Source organism: Cryptomeria japonica, chromosome 6, assembly GCF_030272615.1.
Source record: "Cryptomeria japonica chromosome 6, Sugi_1.0, whole genome shotgun sequence".
Taxonomy (NCBI): Eukaryota; Viridiplantae; Streptophyta; class Pinopsida; order Cupressales; family Cupressaceae; genus Cryptomeria; species Cryptomeria japonica.
Window position 1 is genome coordinate 455,062,961 of NC_081410.1, and position 22,878 is coordinate 455,085,838.

Sequence of the window (22,878 nt, forward strand, 5' to 3'; positions counted from 1 at the left end):
TAAAAACTTATTGTAAGTTAATTATTCTAATTAAACACGAGCCTAATTAAAAATTCAAGAAAATATTGAAATATATTTAAATTGTTTAAAAAATATATGATGCACTAGAGGAGAGAATCTTCTTTTAAGAATATAATTTTTTTAATTTTAAAAAAATAGAGAAATGTTAATGTCCTATTGAAACTATGGCATTTTGAGTAAATTTAACTTTATTATTGAATAAAAATATTCATCAAAAATTGAAGGATCCTATATAATTTCGATATCAAATTATCACCTTTATTCAGTGATGGAGTACTTAGTTAACAATAACAACACCGCTGGAGTTGTTTCACGTAGGCGGAAGGGGAAGTATTCTCCCCTCCCCCAAACCCCTCTTTTTCCGGGTTTGGGTGTCTCTCCCATTTCTTGATTGGGGTTTTGGATTTTTTTCGGTTTGATAGGGTTCTCTTTGGCCTATCCGACTTTGTTTTGTTTACTGCCTTCGGATTGTTGTTCTTGTTGCTAACATCATGATTTTTTGGATTGTTGTTCTTGTTGCCAACATCATGATTTTTTATGTGTTTATATGCGGTTAATGGTTTTTGACAATATGAAAGATCAACACCCTAATTAATGCTCCTTTACTAATAAAAAACCATAACAGCAAAACTGTAGTAAATCTTATGGAAAAAATGGCACGGTGCAGAGGTTTCTTGCACTTCAGAACAAAGGATCTTCACAAACCAGAAAGAACAGATTACAACTGATTTGAAAGCTTGGAAGTGGATCTCCATCGCGAGGAAGGGAGAGCTGAAGGCATGGATTTCGCTCCTTCATTTGTCAAATGATTGAATCACATTCCTCTGGGGAAGAGATCTAATTCAGGTGACGCAGGGAAGTCAAGAAGCAAAGGTTTTAACCCAGCAATGATGTCTTTCGATCATAAGACCATCCTCCCAATCAGTGGAGAAATAACCATAGGAATGGGCGGAATCAAAAAAAAATTCAAAACCCATGCGAAGATCAAAGACCAGAATCTCCCTGCATTTAGAGCAGCAAGATCCAAGGCAATAATTATACCCTCGCAAATCATAGAAAACAGCAATACATACTTAAAAGCCCGAGGATTTTTTGTTAAATGGACGGGGCAGGGTCCTACCAAAGATCGGATTATTGAATGGTGGAAAGATCACTGGGGTGATCGAATTTCAATAAAGGCCTTGCTCAATGATTTTTTCCTTATAGAATGTAGATCTGAGGAGTTCAAAGAATAAATCACCAAAGGAGACCAAGGATTTTACATCAAAGATTGGGAGCCAAATTTTAACCCAATCAATCAAAAGATTGGCAAATCTCCTAAATGGGCTTGGTTGGATATTGGAGCGAAGAGGCATTGAAAGCAATCACCCAAGAATTAGGGTCCCTAGTCAAAATAGATGATCATATTCATGGAGATGAGGATAGATCTTTCGTTTGAATCTATTTGGAAGTGGATCCAGAGGAAGAAATGTGGGAAGAACTGGAAATCATTACTGAAGGAGGTTCATGGAAACATAAGGTTGTTTTAGAACACAGCAAAGTGATGATGAAGCCCCATGCGCAATTTGAAGATTCGTGAAGAAGAAAATCCCTCAGACAAAAACAAGATTGAGGCTACTTCGAAGGAGAAGGCAGTAAAGATGAAGAAGATTTCAAAAGAAATGGAAAACACGCTGATTAAGGAAGCATAAAAAAACAATCTAGCAATGGGGAATTTTGGCAGCCCACAAGTTATTAGCAGGGGCGGCCTCAGAGGCTGGTTCTTCAAAATCAATGGCAAAGAGATCCAACATTGATATAGCCCTAGACACTTTCTCAGACCCGACCCCTACCGGAAGGAAACTTATCTTTTGATCCTCTCAGGATTTCTACTGGTATGGGGAATGAGTTGGAGGTTCAAGGAATAGAGGGAAAGAAGTACGACAGTAATATTTACCCTGGATCAATTCAAGCTTGTTCTGATAATGGTTTAGAAAACATAGATAAGGGATCAATAGAATTATTAGTTGACCTTTTCGGAACACCCGGTTAGCAACGTTTAAACCTCAAAGAGAAAGAAACTAAGGAGGAGTTTATGAAAGATGAAGCATGTCTTAACCAGGAAGAGAAGGTAGATATGGACATTGAATAAATGGATTCGCCTCCTCAAAACCTCTCAGAAAGGAAGTTCTAAAAGATTGCCACAGTTGAGAAATTGGGCATCAATCGGAGAAAAGCCAGAACAACATCCCCGGACTATGGAGACAAAAAAATCTTGGTAGAAAAACTAATCAAGAAAAGCATGAGGCAGATGGAAAAGCAGAGGGTTAGGTGAAGATTACACCATTTTTGAGATCAGAAAAGGGAGTCCTCCTTGTCATGAGACTCATATCATGGAATGTTTGGGGCATTAATATCCTTAACAAATAAAGGCTGGCCAAGGGCCAACAAGATAAAATAGAGGTAGAGATAGTTATTGTTGTCGTGAATGATTGCACCTTAGCTAAGTTTGAAACTTACTGTCTTGTGAAACATGGGTAATTATTAGATAATAATGTTATAGGAGTCATATCCTTAATGTTCTAAGATAAAATCTTATATATTATATGTTTTATAAAAATATCTAATTTGAAATAGTTATAATCTAATAACTATTAGATTATTGAATATTTGTGAATGGGTTATTGAAAAGACATAACTAGTGAAGTCATCCTTCTTCCTATTCTCTCTCACTTGAAAGATGTGTGAATTTGGAGATTTGTAGTGAGTTGTATCACTATGGAGAAGAATTATTGACCATGTGGAAATATTGAAGGAGTGTCCCAAGGTTTAGTCAATTTTATGATAGACTACATTTGTAAGTGTTTTAATGAAACGATGTTTTATGGGTTTTTTTATCTGGAAGGGTTTTCCCCATTTATATATTGTTTAACGTGTTAAATAATGATATTATGATTCTTAAAGCACTTATTTTATATCTTGTTTATAATTATTAGTATCCTAGGATCCTAATTTGTAACATGGTATCAAAGTAGGTTAGGCTTTTAAGTATGTATTGCTGCTATCTAGTGTGCCTTTTCTATTGTTTTAAAATAATTTATCAAGGCCAAGTAAGAAAATTCTAACTATTCATTTTCGTAGGTGATATTTTTCAAGAATATTTCATTTTATTTTTTTTAAATTTATATTGCATAGGATTGTGATTGTTAACTATTTGATTACTAGGTGTTTATGATGTTTAAGTATTAAATTTCATAATCTATTTAACTCAATATTGTTCTATTATAATAGAACTACATTAACACGATCTTTTTAGTGTCAATTCTAAAGGAAATTGTGCTTTTCTTACTAGATCAAGTTTTTTAGAAAATTTAGTGTTGTGTCTCGTTAAAGGGATATGTAAGACTCCAATAATCAAATTAATTTTAATTTTCTTTGGCTTGATATTAGGTTTTAAAATGGGGGTTTTTGTTTGTCTTGATCTCTTTATTAAATTTTATGTGTCTATAAAAGTAGAATTTTTTTAGTTAAGGAAAATAGAATTCACAACATTTGACATGGAAATTCAATCAAACATCATTTCAATTGCAATTTGCTCATTATTGATAGAGAGACATGACATATATTTTTATAAAAATAGATGAAAAGCGCATGAATTACAAATATCTACAACAAACTCTAAATATTAATTCTAAACTCCAATAACATAATTGATTATAAGCTTATTAATATGAAACCTAGACAGATTTTATTAATCAAACCATTAATAAAAGAAAATTTAATATCTAAGATTTTATTAGGTGGAGTCTAATAAAAGCTAATTCTTTATATATTGAAGTTGTTATATCTTTATAAAAATTGAAAGGATGTTATTTTGAACCGACCGAAGAGAAATTGAATAGTCGCAACCTTAGAGGATGTTAATGATAAACAAGTTTTATTAGTCTTTGTTTAAATTATCAAAGGCAACCTAAGGTCCTAAAAATGGTTGATGATAGTACACGATGGCTTGATCATCTGCACAATTGTCCAATCTGATTTCAAAATTCTCCAAAATTGAATAACTTTCGTTACATAATTGAGAACATAAGTAGCATTTCTTGTGTTGGTTTGACAATAGAATAACATACTCAGAGAAATGTAGGAATTTGTTTCTCTTTAGAGGCCTATGTAGAAAAAAACTAATGCAACAAAAAATGATCCATTGTCTCATATTCTTCTTCAAACAAAAAACATCTCGATGGACCATGAAAACTCCTATTCATTAGATTATTAAAATAATATTTTATTTTATTTTGCAAGTCATACAAAGAGTTACACTTAAGTGATTTAATTGCAAGCCATACAAAGGAGTTGCACTTAGGTGATGTTGCATTGCACCAAATCAACCTAACCAAGACCTCTTAAGAATGTTGTTCACCTCTCTAAGTACTTTGTAGCCTAACTTGACCTTATAGACTCCCTCCTCATTTCCCAAGGAAGGAGTTAATTTGCAAATGATAATCATAATAATACGAAATGTATTCATTTCCTGCTGTGAAATCACACAAGATATGTGTGATTATATATTACATTTTATGCACAAGAAAAATAAGATCCACGTGACCCTTTTATGCATATTGATTTCTTGATATGAATTTCATGCAAATACATATACTATCTAAATTCGTAATTTTCTAACCATAATCATGATGTTTTTGTAATAGAAATAAAGAGATTTCAGACATATATAGAAAAAGACCAATTTGTTGATTTCATGCGCATAAACAAATCTGAGTTCATAGTACAGACATAATAAAATCTAAAATAGAAATTCGATTTCATGCTACACTCATAATATAATCTGAAATAAAGATTTGGAAAAGAAATAATTCTTCACATTCAATCATATATTCACACTATATATGTATGTATATACTTATATGTATTGATATACAGACATATATACATGCAGACATAAGTATATCTATATATGATAATTTAAAAATCAGAACAGAGATGCTAATACTTCAATATTTTTCATGCCGAGGAATGCAAACAACAGATTCTTTCTGTATTTTTCTAAATAGTGAGCATATTTATATTTATATATATATGATACATATACACATTGTGTGTGTATATATATATATGTATGTCAAAAGCCATCAAGGCAACAATATATAGATCTAGAAACTCACTAAAAAAAACACCATATTTTCACCCGAATTAAAGACTTAGGTAAGAAATCCCAAGTAAGTTATACATACTGGTAAGTGGAATAGGAATGTTAAAAATCTCTATTGTAAAAGCGCAGATTAGTGGAACCAAAATGCCCAATCTGGCGTTTGAAGTGGCGCCTCTATTCCTTGTGGATTTACTTGGTAAAAAGATTGGTTTCGCTGTGTATATCCATCAAATGTTATCGTTGTGCATCTCCCTTAAAAGATTGCTTCCTTTTTTTAATGAGGTTTTGGTGCCTTTGTTAAGGCATGCTTGGTGCTTCCATTTCTTTTGGAGCTCAAGTTTAACTTATGAATTTCGGCCCATGTGGCTCACCTTCAACTTTTGATTTTTATATAAATAACAATTATATATATATATATATATAGTCATTTAAAACAAACACAATGTAAACAAATTTATATATCAATAAACATCATTTAAAACATAACGTTCAAATTAGACTACATTTTCATATTAACATAAACATTTACTAAGGTCATTCAAAATATAATATGTATGCAACAACATGTGTGTGCATTGGTTTCCCATCATGCTAATCATTGTCAGGTGGCTAGGACACTTCTACCTCATTCACACTCGAGTCTCATCAATAGATTAGTCCATAAAACTATAGCCAAGGCATGTGCAACATAACATTTCATCATCATTTTTACTTCAATTTTATACATTTGAAAATAACACCTACTTTCAAACAGAGTTGTCCATAATCAAACAATCACAAGATAATCAACCAATAATATAAGACAACATTAAGCATACATTTGGGTAGAGGTAGATTCCCATCCCTCTAAATTACTACCCTAGATACACCATTTTGGTGGAATATTCACTTCTACTTTCCCTACCTCACCAACCATGCCTAATATCTTGAGGACATCCTTTATAGTGTAATATTCCAAGGTAAAACCATACAACCATATCCATACCACATCCATGCACCATCTAATAGACAAAAAAGATGAGGCACTAACAAAACATTTATGTAAGTTTATGTCCATCTAAGATTTAAAGAGCTTTTAATTAACCTATCAAAGAACGAGCAACACATTTTCCTTTTAGGCGAGTTAATATTTGGAAATTCCATCTTCAATTTCTTCCATGCCCATTCTAAAATCTTCTATTGAGAACAAATTGTCATCACTTACCTAATCTCACTCTTGCGACAAAAGCTTATAGGTTTCCTCAACCACAACCAAATCCATTGGCACCATTGAGGCTACAAATAAAATCCTAAACCTCCACTAACTTCCATCAAGGAAATCACCTTTCTCGCCTTCATCTAGGTTTTCTTTCAAAGTTGTTATTTTTTAAAAACTCGTCATTTTCTATTGAATTGTGTAAATTAAACTACAAGTGTGAAAGTTTTTTCCTTCAAATATTTTAAATAATTGATATATAATCATATATGCTATCTTTGATAATACAATATCATTATACATAACTTATATAGATGTGTATAATCTTGTACTTAATTACACTCATAACATAGGGATTATCTTTCTTTTGATAGTCTTAATGATAGATATTGCTCATTGCAGGTGGAAGGGAAAATCTCCACCCCACCCCCCAACCCCCCAAATTGCCTTGGCTCGAATGATTCTCCCCATATTTGAGCTAGTTTTTGGGTTGTTGCAAGTTTGATAGGCTTTTTCACTTATCCCTGTTTTGTTGTTTCTTTTACTGCATTTGGACCATGTGTTTTAAGGGTCAACACCCTTGCCTACTGTTTTTGTAAATTTGATAGTCTTGGCTATGTTAAGGATCAACACCCTAATTAACGCAGCTTTATTAATCAAAAACATAAAGATTATCCACATGTTTATATACACTCTTGTATATATTTATATGTACAAATAACATAGCTATTATGACACTAATATATATAGCTTCATCAAACTAAATAAAAAATTAACTAAATAAATTAACAAAATGATTTAATAGCGAACTTATCAACACCCTAATTAACGCAGCTTTATTAATCAAAAACATAAAGATTATCCACATGTTTATATACACTCTTGTATATATTTATACGTACAAATAACATAGCTATTATGACACTAATATATATAGCTTCTAATCAAACTAAATAAAAAATTAAGTAAATAAATTAACAAAATGATTTAGTAGCGAACTTAACATGCCTCGGAAAAATCATATTTACTCCAGATTGGTAAGGCTATTTTAAGATATACCGATCAAAAAAAAGAATGTTTAAAGAAATTAAGTCGAGATAGCATGAATAGCACAAGAATGTAAATCTCATGTGCCTCTGAATCCCTTCTGTTAATGTTTATAGGAATAATTCGTTAACATATCTACAACTCGTCCTTCCTCCTAAAGAAATAATTGTCAACTACAATGATTAATTAGATCCTATAATTACAATTACACTGTAAATCAAATGGTAATGTGTCAAATATATTTTGCCGCCCTAATGCTCTGTTATAGCAAAAAAAATTACAACTTAGAAATTTTTTCCATATGGTGGACACCCACTTCAACAATGAAGAGTCGGAAATGAAAAAATATATATACCTTGCTTAATTTGACACAGAGGCCCGACAGTGCTACAAACGAGCAAGATATACAAACATTTCTCTTTATATAAGAAACCTAAAAACCACATTCTATCCACATTCAAGCTTGTACATCAGTCCCTTAATCTCATTACAGTAGAAACTGCTTCAGCAAAAAAGAAATTGCCTGCCCCTTCAGCAGAAATTCACAAACTATCAAAATCACAGTTCTACATTATCCAACTTTCCCTTGCAAATAGTTCATTCGGTCTGCCCACGGGGATTAATTCCTGCCACCCCTTCCTCGTGCCCTGCCTCTGCCACGCCCTACAAGACAACAAACAATAGTAACTAAGTTAATTTCAAGACCAAGAAACAAAACAAGACAAACTTCTGCAGAACCATTTCAATGTTTTTGTCAGTGTTTCTAAAGGAAGTTAAGACAAAGCAGAAGATTACAATTTTAACCATTGCCAAAACCATAAACTTATAACGGATACAAAAATAATATACCTCGGCCCCGTGAAGCTACTTCCCCTCCAGCCATCCCATAGTCGTTATAATAACCACCGTCTTGAGCATTACCACCAAATCTACCTCGACCACGACCTGCCACGTTAAAAATCTTAATTAGAAGTTCTTAACAAAATAATCAATTCAAATTCACAAATACAATTGAAACTGAAAAAAAATGCACCTTGGCCTCTACGAAAGCTATTGTCATTATAATTACCATCATCACCAAACCTGCCCCTGCCACGGCCTGACATGGTAATAGGCAAGTCAAAAAGTGTTATTTAAAAAGTGAAGGACAACAAATAGATGGAAAAAATATTCAGTCCATATCAAGCCATGAACCTCATAAAATTACTTTGCTGCCCATTTTGTAAAAGGAATAGACTGTTGTAAACTGCACCAACAAACAGAGGTTGCAAAAAAGAAAAGAAATTACCTCCCCTGCCTCGTGGAGCGAAGTCCATAGTGCCCATACCATTGTCATTAAAATTACCATTGCCATATTGTCCATTGCCATATTGTGCATTGCCACTGGATCTGCCCCTACCACGTCCTGGCATCCAACAACAAAAAGCATACATTATTTTGGGTAAAAGAGCATTGAAATCTATTCATCAGTATAGAGTGAAGAAGACTCCTCCTGGCAAATATATAGAGAGAGAATGGTAAATACCTTGACCTCGAGGGGGGAGATCGCCACCACCCATGCCAAAATCATTATAGTTATTATCTTGCACTGCACCACCATAAAAGCCTCTACCACGACCAGGGAAACTTCGACCTCTACCACGGCCACGAAAACGTCCACGGCCTTGATTCCATCCATTATCTGGAGACTCATGATAGGCTCCAGTGTCACCATTCTGATAGTTTCCGGAGGCAGCATTTCCTATAGCAAAGTCAACCACATTAACTATACAGCCATTTAAAATCAAGGCTAACAATATATAATGTTAATGGTAGCTTCACATTAAAACATGAATACTATACCTCCTCTGCCAGTCCCCCTCCCACGTGCACGACCTTTGCCTTTCACATCTTGAAGAGAATCCTCTAAGAAAATCAATTACTAAGTAAGTTATGTTGAACATAAACAAAGTTGTTGAAAATATAGATACCTCATAAGAACGAAATAAATTCATTACAAGAAAACTCACCTCCCTCGTATTCGTATTCAGGTAGAGGCTTGACTTGATCAGCCGGCAGTGGTGGTTGATAACTGTAACAAGTTTGCATACTAAATTTAGATTAAAAGCACAATGAATTTTCGTAATGGATCCAAACAACCATATGCTAAAAGTACCTCTTGTACAGAAAAAAGAAACAAATACTTCTGGGGGAAGAGAGGATAGCATCAAGCTTACCCTGCAGATGATGTGTCAAGTTGTATTGTGGACAAAGTGATTGTTATCATGGATACATGCCTTGTTGTTTCCAACCTGAAAGAAAAAAGCTATTAAGCCGCAAGTTTCTTAGAACTAGAATGGAACAAACGGAATTCATTGTTAAGCCGCAAGTTTCTTAGAACTAAAATAGAACAAACGAAATTCATTGTCCTCAATTACTTGAGATCAGAAATAATAGACTTTCTAGAAAGACTTACGGTAAAAGACCTTCTTCAAGAGGTTCCCACATATATGTTATAGGAGCAGAGCTAATCGTTGTGTTCTGGTGAAGATTGGGAATCCTCCTCTGCAGTGTATGACACACAAACATGCAAACTCAAAAACACATCCGGATTATAGGCTAATCTGTAATAACTGAACAAATAGCTAGAAAATTAAAAGGACATATTACAATACCTTTATAATTTCTGCAATTGTTACTGTCTTACTAATTGCTTTTCCCATTGCCTTCAAAACAACTTCAGATGCGCCTCTCTCCTGCATGGAAAACCATAAATTCAATTACTTCTTTCCATAAGATTGCCCAGATTGAAAATAAGAACTATCATGCTAGGAGAAGTGGGGGGAACAAGGGTCCAGATCCCCCATAGAGCATAATCACATCCACATTAATCAAAGGCATTTCTCTTAAACTTGCAAAATATCCCAGGCCAAAAATATTGGAAACTGGAACATTTGAGTTTAAGAAAAATTGCAATTGCTGTTTCCAGCTCTTTTTCCTTCACGTACAAAGTTCTAAATTTGAAAATGAGATACAGGATTCTTCTACTTTCACAAACATGAAAAACGTTATTTCCAGTCTAGAGAAGCAACATTACAATACCAGAAATCAAAATGTTAAAACCATACTCTCTAGCAACTGGAGCAGATATACTTGATGTATCTGACCCCTCCTACTCCGTATTCACCTATTGAGCTTTGTTTTGCAGCAAATTATTTTCTTTATATTATTGTATTACATTTTACATCAAAACATGAACTTAAATGCCAATATGCATGTATTATTTAACATAAATTTCATGTTTTGATCAGTTGGCACTGCACTGTTTCGTAGATGCAAAAGCATCAAACAGTAAAAAGTTCATTTAAATCAGTCAATAGTGCTTAAACCAGAGAACTGGGGCTTTTACCCACATTTCCCTGTTAAGCAATGTCCCCTCACCATCCCCAATCTGTCAAAATTCTGGGGAAACATCACCAGTATGGGGACACTTCTGCTGAAAGGTTTTAAAGATGACCTGTCATTCCCAGCATCCTTGTGATGCCCAGAGGAAGTTAGGACATCCCACTATACAAAACCAATTAAAATTTATTAATAAAAATTGAAACCCTAACCTTTTGTGGGGCTACACATTCACACCCAAAAATGGCATGCATCATGAGGGCTTCCGTGGCCTTGAAGGTCTTCACTGGAGCAGATATACTTGATGTATCTGACCTCTCCTACTCCGTATTCACCTATTGATCTTTGTTTTGCAGAAAATTATTTTCTTTATATTATTGTATTACATTTTACATCAAAACATGAACTTAAATGCCAATATGCATGTATTATTTAACATAAATTTCATGTTTTGATCAGTTGGCACTGCACTGTTTCATAGATGCAAAAGCATCAAACAGTAAAAAGTTCATTTAAATCAGTCAATAGTGCTTAAACCAGAGAACTGGGGCTTTTACCCAGTCCCTGTTAAGCGATGTCCCCTCACCATCCCCAATCTGTCAAAATTCTGGGGAAACATCACCAGGATGGGGACACTTCTGCTGAAAGGTTTTAAAGATGACCTGTCATCCCCAGCATCCTTGTGATGCCCAGAGGAAGTTAGGACATCCCACTATACAAAACCAATTAAAATTTTATAAGAAAAATCGAAACCCTAACCTTTTATGGGGCTACACATTCACACCCAAAAATGGCATGCATCATGAGGGCTTCTGTGGCCTTGAAGGTCTTCATTTGGGCTTAGCAAGAGAGGCTTTGCCCCTCAGCCTCACCTTGTATCACAATAGGGGTCACATCCAGGGCACTGCCCACGTGACCCCACTGGGCACACACCCCAGCTCTGGTTTTAAACAACAAAAATTAAAAATTGTTTAGTGTTGTGTCCGATAAAAAAAAACAATTTTCCTGAATTTTTTACATTTAAATCCCAAAAAACTGAATTCCATCATACTTTTGGTTTGCCAAGTCACACCCAAATCCAAGAAATGCTAATGTGATATAAACCATTTTGATTTATCTTTAGCATTTAGGATATAACAATTGATGTTGATTTCTCAAAATTATCAGCTGTGTTCTCAAATTCTATTTTATTATACATTTTGTTCCAAGCAAAACTACTATAATATAAACCATTTTGACTTATCTTTTAACATTTAAGATTTGACAATTGACATTGAATTATCAGTTATCACCTAAGTTTTCAATTGTCTATTTAATCTTTTTACATTTTGTTCAAAACATGAAAGGAAACTTGGAGAAACACTTTATTAATCATTGAATCGATAAAACACTGGATTCCACCACTCCGATCTCTAAATCAACAAATACTGATGTACCCAGGCTTAAGATGGAATATGCATCTCACCACACACCATACAAATACTGATATTAATATGGGATCCTATATCAAATCCCAAATTTAGCAGGCATGAATCAATTGCCTGTGTTTTATGGCATTATATTTAAAACCAAATGTCATGCACCACAATCTCAACTTGATAACCAGTGAATTAAAGGGACAGCCAGGAAGGACTTAGGCATTCTGCATTATATATCCTATAAAGAAGGAATGGAAAGATCAAATCTAAGTCTGACCTATAGGACCAACAATATCATGGATAATGTCATGATCAGCCAAACTTCCAATGTTCATTTGTGTCTTTGTTCCTAAGATATGCGGTCTTTCTTGTCTTTGTTCCTAAGATATACCGTTGTGTACCCATATACATATTATAATTTGCTGGAAAAGGTTAGTAGATGATATTAGATGTTACATCTTGGTATGGTACCATATATCAGGATCATTAGCATGTGGCATTTGGAATGAGTTTCTTGCTGAATATAATAGTAACCTCTAATCACAATCTGTTGTGCATTGCGTTTTATAGGATTCTTACCAAAGAAGCCTGTAGAGATTACCCTTAGTTATATTGGGAAATACTGTGTAAAGGAGTTAACCCTAGTTATATGTAAAAACCCTATGTGAAGGATAATCGTTAATATTACAGGTTTCTGATTTTAATTAGTATCATCATAGTTCAGTCTATTTTAGTACTAATTTAGAATTTCAGTTAAAACTTATTCCACCTCACAATGAAGTGTCCTCTCCTCTATAAGAAAATCTACATAATCCAATGCAAATATCACAACAATGTGAAGGTCCTCTCCTCTATAAGAAAATCTACATAATCCGATGCAAATATCACAACAATGTGAAGAGTCACATAGCCTTGGTTACTCACAATGTTAATCCGATTGACATTGAGAGTTCTATCCTCTAAGACAAAATCTACAAAATGCAATGCACTTAGGACAAGAATGATTACTGATATTGATGTTCCCACGCCCAAGCACTGTGGACAATTCACATTGCATCATCTACTTAAGAGCAAAGATCTAATAAATTTACCATGGCGCAACCCACAAAAAAGAAATGAAAAGATAAATTTAAGTTGCGACCAAGAGCAAAATATTATACAAGACGTTTAACATGCAACTACAATAGGAATACAGCCTTGTACCCAATTTCAAAGACAGCACTTACCCACAAAAAATGCAATGGAACAATCAAATTAAATTGTGGTCAGTAGAACGATGTGCTCATAATCGTCCAAAACACAATTTCAATACAAATGAGGTCATATTTGAGAAAACTTCCCAGACAAAGCCCTTGCCTAAATTAAAAGATGGTACAGAGCTTGCATTCAGATGATTGCTACACAACAAAAAATCTACGAAACTGACTGCAGATATTAGAGAAATGCAGAGTGACCCACATTGCAAAATCCCACAAAGAAAACAATGCGAATATATGAATTGAACAGTAGCATGTAGCAAAATGGCAATATAGATATCTAACGTAAATTTCCAATACACATACAGTAATGATTAGGGAAGCTTCCCGAATACAACTTTATGCACCATTCAAAAAACAGCATACAGTGTTCCCAGGGTTCTCTATTCTGAGAGAAGACCGATAAAAGTCAATAGTGGTATCACAACAACCAAAGCGATCCATAAATAACTCTCATTAAACACATACTTCACTGGAATGTAACCCGTGACCAGGGGACTGCACAATGCATATGAAACATAGCCGAGAGCATTATGACCTTTCTTCAAAAGTCAGTTACTCAGGCTCAACAAATTAAATAGGAACAAATACAATAACTATCTTCAGTAGACCGGACAAGAACCCAAAACTAAACCAACAAAGCATATTCTTCAATCACAATGATCTATCTAATCCTGGTTGTAACAAACGACAAGTCATAACAATGATAAATCCACAAATAACCTAGCATAAAGCAAAAGTAAGGTCCCAGTACATACTCTGAGTAGAGTTGTTGCATATGTAATATAGTTCCTAGGCATCCCCTGGGTAGTTATACGAATCTCGTTATCCATAATGGGGACATCGGGGCGAGGCTTCTCCACTCTGTGATATCTGTCCATGGTTCCAAAGCTTCCACTTCTGCTTCCAGATAAACCCTAAACCCTACCCCAAGCTCCACAGCTTCAGCGGATCAAATACTGCAAAAAGGAATACCAACCCAGTTTAAACAACCATGAAACCAAACGAATCCATAACACCCACCTGAAAAAACCAACTAAGAAAACTACCCGCCTCGAGATCCATTGGATTTTGAAGGCAGACACAAAGAACTTAGGAGAAATACTGAGAAACCTACCGGATTGCGGTTTTTTGTTCCGATGCAGAAGTCTCGATCGAGTTGTTTGCTCTTAGCTGCTTGCTTGATTGGATTGGTAGATTTTGATTGTGGGGTTTGCTTTATTTTTTTAAGAGTGAGAGAAGCAATTGAAGGGAAAGCTGCAGCTGCTCGTAAAACCGACTACTCCTCTCATGCAAGCAACCTCCGCTTCCAGGATGTGTGGTTAGGGCCCCTCTTATAGTGGGACCTTTCCAAATATGAAATCCACGCGTAATTACACACTATTGTGAAATCCTAAAGCACCCATGGCTTTCGGTTTTGGGTCGACCTTAGCTAAACTAGGGATTATGAGGGAATTGGATAATGTAAATTACAGAAGTGTATATTTTATATTTTGAGTTTAAATTTATTAAAAAATTACTCAGCTGATTTTAATTATAAATATATTTTATTATATTATATTTATTATTTATAAAATAGAGTTGTTTTAAATATGTAGGGTTTTGTTTTTAGATTATATTGTTTGTATGATCTGATCTTTTAGTTTGAAATCTTAAATCTTTAGCTCTCCCAAGTCAAATTATTATATGTGGGCTTGTGTACTAAAGGTCTTAGTTGTATGTCTAGAACATGTATTTAAAAACATCATTCTAAGATTTTAATCATCGAACAATTATCAAATATTAGCATCTTTCATCCATGTTTAGAACATTAATGATAGTCTTAATCTTATGTCAATCTTAAGTGCATCAACGACAGTGTCAATATATTTTTTTAGTGTGTATTCAATCTTACTTCATTGGATACAAAGTTAATTATTAGCAATAAAGTTAATGGTCTTTGAACTCCATCTATAGTAGGCCCTTAAAGGTGTGTTTCAAAACCACCTATTTATTAAGCATAGGTATGAGTGTACACAAATGGGTCTTGTAGATCTAAAAATGATATTCAAAAGTGGATAGACTAACATAGGAGCAAAGTGTCTCAAGACTAAACCACAAGTGTGGCCTAGTCTAATGCATCCTAACTTTCTAATCATGATCTTGATCATTGATCCAATGCTAGTTTGTAGTTTACAACATGATATCTTAATGTCTCAACTAATCCAAGTTGTTACATTAACATGTCAAATACAAGTAAGCTCTTTAATCCTTCTCGAAAATATTGTTTCTTAATCTTAATTTTTGAAGCCTTTAATTATAGTTATAATTATGAATACATTTAGGAATCTAAGGTTTTATATTTTGATTCATTTACAAAGGGTTTACTTTATTACCCTATGTATGTATGTGTATGTATGTATGTATGCATATGTATGTGTATGTATGTACGTACGTACGTACGTATGTATGTATGTATGTATGTATGTATGTGTATGTATGTACGTACGTACGTATGTATGTATGTATGTATGTATGCATATGTACACATACATACATACGTACGTACGTACGTACGTACATACACATACATATGCATACATACATACATACATACATACACATACATACATACGTACATACATACGTACGTATGTACATACGTACATACATATATACACATACGTACATACATACATACATACATACATACATGCATACATGCATGCATATATATGTGTATGTATGTATGCATATGTATGTGTATGTATGTATGCATATGTATGTGTATGTACGTATGCATATGTATGTGTATGTATGTATGCATATGTATGTGTATGTATGTATGTATGTGTATGTACATGTATGTACATACACATACATACACATACATATGCATACGTACATACACATACATACATACATACGTACGTACATACATACATACGTACATACATACATACATACATACGTACGTACATACGTACATACATATATACACATACATACATACATACATGCATGCATGCATACATGCATACATACATACATGCATGCATGCATACATGCATACATACATACATGCATGCATATACATGTGCATACACACACACACACACACACACACACACACACACACACACACACACACACACACACACACACACACACACACACACACACACACACACACACACACACACACACACACACACATACATAATACATACATATCCTTTAGGATAGACTTGTTTTGGTTTGTCTAGCATTTTCTGTTATGAACTTGTCATAATGTGTATGTATTATTTTTCAAGTCATTGTGTGTATCTTTGCATGTCTAAGATACTAATAAGACCATTAGATCCTTTTCATCAAAGTGTTAGGTTAAACTCTAATCCTATGACCATGACTACCATAAATCCTTGCAATTATTATGATAATCACATGTTGGATTCTAATGAATAAGAGGGATATTATAATCAATATATTCATCAAATATGTTGAAATCAAATGAAATAAGAGAGAGTTGATAAAATGAAATCCTTGTGAAATCAATTAGCTACCATAGATGATGAAGTTCACTTCATTTATCATTGATGTTGTTACCAAGATGCATCCAACTAAACAACATGTGGCATGGATGAAATAAAAGGCTATAGGTTATATCATTCATGATACACAAACTACTCATTTAATGAACCATGTTTCCCTAATCTTTGAGTTTTATCCATCTTCTTCGTGGTATGAGTCCCCCACCCCTAATTCAAATCATAGTTTTATGCATTGCTTACCCCTCCAAGTTTTCCTTTGAGCTTCAACCCATCCTGCATGTCTCCTTTTGCTTATGCACATGGCATGCATGTCCCTCATGTTGTTCAAACTTTACCTACTACACATATAGCTAGCCCTTCGACTCGTATCCCTAGATCTATCAATTCCAACTATCATATCCCCTCATTTATAATAATCTAGGTTATGGACCAAATTTCTCATTTCTCATTCGCAACATCTCCCATGGCCCATTTTGGGTGTGTGTTCTTCCTCTTCTTTCTCCTAGTGTCTTATAAGGTCCTCAAAGTCTTTGAATTTGAAGGTGATTTGAAGCAGTTAGGAGCTATCAAAACAAGTAGAGATGAAAAATATTCAAAATCCAATTTTATCGATATTTTTTATTTTTCAATTAATTAAGTCACCTTTTCTTTTTTCACTTAAGATAAATTCAGGAAGCTTTTTTAGGCATTTAATAATTATTTAATATGCATGCATCCCTTAGTTATATTAATAATTAATTCACTATTAATTATTAATTGAATTTTAGGGTTTCTATCTTTAGAATTAGATTTCTTTATAAGGATGTCATGTCCTTCATTGTAAATCAAGCAATACAAGCAATATTCAATCAAGCATTTAGTTCTTGATATTGTCTTCAATATTCTCATTTGTTGCGCAATTTATCCTTTGTATGTAACAGGTATTCTTGCAGATGATTATCTGGGCTTGTGGGAATTCAACAATCATGAATTATAACAATTGGTTCGTAAAAATTAATAGCCAAAGGCATTGATTTTTAGGATGAAAGTAGATTTCTTTGAGATCTTTCTAATGATGTAACGGATTCAATTTTTTGTCCATCGACCAAAAACTTATGACCTTGCCAAGTTCAAGTAGTCAAATATACTTTTTTTTTTTTTTTTTCTGAAATTTCAGTTTTGTTAATTTTTGTCTCACATCCAACTATTAATTTTGGCTTCTGATGATTGTTCAAGTTTTTACAAATGTATATATTTTATTTGAAATCAAACCAAGGTGACTTTTTTGAGGCAAACATCTTTTTTCATGAGATTTCCATATTGTCCATTTGCATTCCACAATATTACAAGTTCGTAAGACCAGGTATTGTAGCCTAAATTCTCATTCAAATTCAAATCAGAAAGCATACTCAATCTTCTAAGTGTTTATCAATATTTGAAGTTTCAGAATTCCCCATCTAGGCATACTTTCTTATCCTAGTTCCAACATTTTATTGGTCCCCATCAAACTTTAAAAAATTCTCCATCATATTATGGCTTCTATCCTTCTTTTTCTCTTCCTTTCCATTTATTAGACTTCCAAACCTATGGTATAAGTTGTGTTATCTTCAACCCTTGATCCTCAATATTATTGCCTTTATTTGTGTTCTCCCCACAACACCCCAACACATGTTATAATATTATTAATAGTAAATTTTGGAACCATAACTTTCAAAAATGGGAATTTTTCCCACCCATAACCATTTTTTTAATTTAGAGTTATTGATTTGCATTATGGTTGACCCATTATTATTATGACAAGAATAGAGGGGTGAATGCATCCTTTCAAGGGGCATCATCTCCACTTAACCAAGTTCACTTCAAAATCTATTTGAAGCACTTATGTAGCTCAAGTGTATGGAATTGAGGATGAAAACTTATAGATGTATCAAATATTGGAGGATGCCACCCTTTTGTTGGAGGACAATCTCACTCAAATATCACACGTGACCTTTATTGTTCATAGATTTAACTATATTGTATTGATGTTTTTTAATAGTTTGTCATGGGTATGCTCATGATAGTTTATTCATATCATATATATTAGAGTTACAGTCTATTTTACATATATTTTTAGATATCATTATAAGAGAGAAAGGATTAAGAGTTTTTGATTAAGGAAAAAGTAGGTTTTGAAGGGGCCTCGAAACCCTTTACAAGCAGAAATTAAACAGCAAAGCTAAGAGAAACAGAAAAGAACAAAACCACAAGAAAACCAGCAGAAAACAAAAAGGATTAAGAGTTACACCTTCTTTGTTTGTTCATTATAACAAGAAGATTAGGATGTATGTCTATCATTTTTTGTTGATAATGTAATGATATTGTTAATGCTTAAATAACAATGTTAATTTGAGACATCTAAGATCTGATTTAATAATAAGATCGAATAGTGTCATTATTCAAATAATAAGTGTTTGTGAAAGGTTAAAACTTGGATTTGTATTATTATTTTGTTTCAAGATATTACAGTGGCATCATATCTAGTTGTCTATCCTTCATGTGATTCATAGGAGGATTCTTTAAATACCTAATGTATGGTGGTATGAGCTCTTTAGGAGCCAATAGTGACAAGAGTAAAGGCCAATTTAGAAAAGAAAGCATGGGAGAGAAAGTTAGATAATTGAAGACATCAAAGCCTTTCATGAAAGGCATAAAAGCCTTGATGTTGATATTCAAAAACAAATCTCTTTTTGCATAATAATGTTACTTGGAAATGAGGATCCATCAAGAGGATTTCAACATAAACAACCTCGCAAGAATTGCTAAGTATTCAACAAATATTCAATAGGCTAAAAGGATGAAGAATAGTTAAAATTGATACCTCACAAAACCATCAAGTGAGAAACAATCCTTGAATAGTTATTGCCTCATAGCCATGAGTTGAATAAGAGATCCCTTGATGTTAAAAGTGTGTTACTAGTGATGAGCATAGAAGATAAGGGCATTATTTTTCTTACAAGAAATCACAAATGATCATGGATGCATTATTAAGGAATGATTGATCTTCATAGAGGTAGTATAATAAAGACTATAACTTAAATGAGCTAGAAGTAACTGTGAATACGCAATGCCAAGTACCTGATAAGGAAGAAAAAGAAGAGGTAAATCTTGTGAAGATCTAAAAGAGAAGAACAAAGATTAAATCAAAGAAGAAAATGGGGATCACAAATCATAGAATAAATAACAATATATTATGAAAGAAAATGAAGTCGTCACTTTCAATAAGAAATAAAAAAATTCCTTATATGGGGATATAACAACTTGTATCCCAGATGTAGAAATAGTAATTGAAATTATCCTTGGAAATGTGTATTTAAATCCATTACATGTCTAAAACTACTAGTAAGCATATTAAAGATGATCCAAGGTTGCAAGAGTGTAAAAATCAAATGAGAGATATGGAGCCTAATGTTAGAAAATATAACTTTTTTATTTCCAATGATTTAGATCATCACATTGCCAATAAAAAGCATGTAGTTTCAAGTTTGCAAGATGGAATGGTTTATCCTTCTCTTCCCCAAGAATTAAAAAATAGGTTAGTCCACTTAATTTCACTAAGGAGGAAAAATGCAAGCATTGTAATCACTCTCATGAGTACCATTTAATATTTAAATGAGAGCATGTACACACTTGACACTGTATTTCCGCCAGTCAAAATAGCAATGGACCAGATTGGTGTCCCTTATCATCCAAGAAAAATCTCCAAAAATGGGAAAATAATTAAGAACATGTGTAATAAAGGACGCATAGATCCTTTTACTAAAATTCAAAACTAGCTATGCACCAAGAAGTGGGATCTTGGTAACCAAGGCATTTTTGTAACTCCTCTTGGCAGAGGATGAAACATGCTACTATCACAATGGTTATCACTAATGAAAATCAAGGATATGTATTGGGTTCATAGATTTGTGGTGAGTATGTAATGAAAAAATAGAAGACCATGGAATCATATGATCTCATTGAGTTTGATTATGTTAATTTCTCCTATCGTTGGTGGAGATCTAATTCAATCAAAGAGAATGCATAAGAATCTACAAATATAGGTGTACCCAATTGGAATTTAAGAGGTAATTGTAATGTAGGAAGAGGTTTTCAATTTTATGATAAAATAGATAATTATATCATTGTTCCTAATAGGTTTGGCATACCCTACACTTGGATAAAATAAGCACTCAATTTCATTGCATGGATGAACATAAGAGATGCAATGCATTTATCGATATAGCATGGTTATATCCTAGCAGTGATTTTATATAGGTTCGTCAAATTAGGGAGATTTTGTCTTAGTTTGAAGGAAATAATATGCAGATAATAAGAAGCACATTGGTGGGTAAACTACATATTAACTCATTATATGGCAAGCAACATGGCATTTATTTTGGAACTCAAATGTATTCAAATCAAAATAGCATGATATTCAATAATATGTACCCAGAATCATTATCAAATAGTGTTGGGATTAAGGTGTCTCAACCGTTGCAAGTCTGAATATTGGTATTTGGATTTATTTATTTAACATTTGGTTTAATTTCACTAGCCTAGTAGACAATTTTGTTTGTACATGCTCTTTCATCATCTAGTGGGAGTTGGCATGTTGATTGGTCATCCTATTAGAAAGGTGACACAGAGTATTTTTTCCTTATATGGAAGTATGCATCCCACTTAGAGGATCTTGGATTCTTGTGTGGTGGGTGACTAGTGTCATGTAATGATAAATTTATGACAATTATTATGACACACCTACCTATGACAACTTTATGATAGAATGGACAAGTGTTAAGAGACAAATTTGCATGAAGAAGGTGGGAATCCAAGTTGGGCAAGGATAAGTTGTAAGAGAATCTACTATTGTTAGTTAGTTATGATGGATTCTCTTATAGTTGTAAGTGTTGTCACTCATGATTATTTTTATGATAATTGTAAGATGTGTAAGAGAATATATTGCACCTAAATTTAGTAAATTTTGGGTGCCCAACTTAGGAGGCTTAGATGAGGAGTAAAAGTATGATGTGCACATGCATGCTTATAGGTGGTTGAAAAGTGTTCCAAGTGTTTTGCATGACCCCCTCTTCTGTCTCCATCGAGAAGCTTTCTAATTTGTTGTATTTCTCTACACAAGGTTGTAAAGGAGAGAATTATGTATGTTATATTTTGTAGGTGAAGTGTTATGATGCGAGAATCAATCTAGATTGTGGGTTGTTGGTTGTATACTCTTATTGAAGAAGCTTAGTGTTGATATTGTGTTACAAATGATTAGTTTACTAGAAATACAAAGACTATGATTTTGGAGTGCGGGGTTTTTCTCCTAAAAGGATTTTCCCCATGTATATCTTATGTTTATTGTGTTTATCTATTTACATGTTGTGTATCTCTCCCTACATGTGTTTCTCGTCCTATAATAATTTGAGATTTGTAAGAAAATTTGTATTATCTCTCCCACTGGATTAGTGTTAGGAAGATTTTTTTGCACAACTACTTCCTTTTAGTTGGTATCAAAGCTTGGCCAATTTTGGTTCCATTGTTGGGTAGCAAGTTTTTTTATACTAATCTTAGTTTGAGTGGGAGATTTTGTAAATTATTTTAAAAATATTGGTGTAGGAAGAAGACAGAAGCACATCTTAAACAACTGAGATGGAAAAGTTTAATGACATTAACTTCAAACTATAGAAGTTGAATATGGAAGATGTGCTCATAGATCAACATCTATGGGTTGCAATGTCTAGAATAAAGCCTCAAACTACACCACATGATGTTTGGGATATGATAGATCAAAAAGTTAAAGGCCTCATAAGGCTCTATTTGGTAGACTTTATCCTATTAAATGTCTACAAAGAGAAGATTGTGAAAGATATTTGGAAGAAGCTTG

The 22,878-nt window shown here is 33.5% G+C and overlaps 1 protein-coding gene across 1 annotated transcript; it reads right to left on the reverse strand.

Annotated features, from left to right (window-relative positions):
• Window positions 1-7,622: 7,622 nt before the first annotated feature.
• LOC131051012 (uncharacterized) lies at window positions 7,623-14,785 on the reverse strand. Its single transcript, XM_057985350.2, has 12 exons — window positions 14,582-14,785; window positions 14,223-14,423; window positions 10,064-10,144; window positions 9,865-9,953; window positions 9,626-9,700; window positions 9,419-9,480; window positions 9,252-9,314; window positions 8,935-9,150; window positions 8,698-8,814; window positions 8,443-8,508; window positions 8,259-8,354; window positions 7,623-8,072 (listed from the first exon to the last, which is right to left on the reverse strand). Exons 2-12 carry the CDS (start codon window positions 14,343-14,345, stop codon window positions 8,029-8,031), a joined length of 1,032 nt encoding a protein of 343 aa, XP_057841333.1. The 5' UTR covers window positions 14,346-14,423; window positions 14,582-14,785; the 3' UTR covers window positions 7,623-8,028.
• Window positions 14,786-22,878: the final 8,093 nt, after the last annotated feature.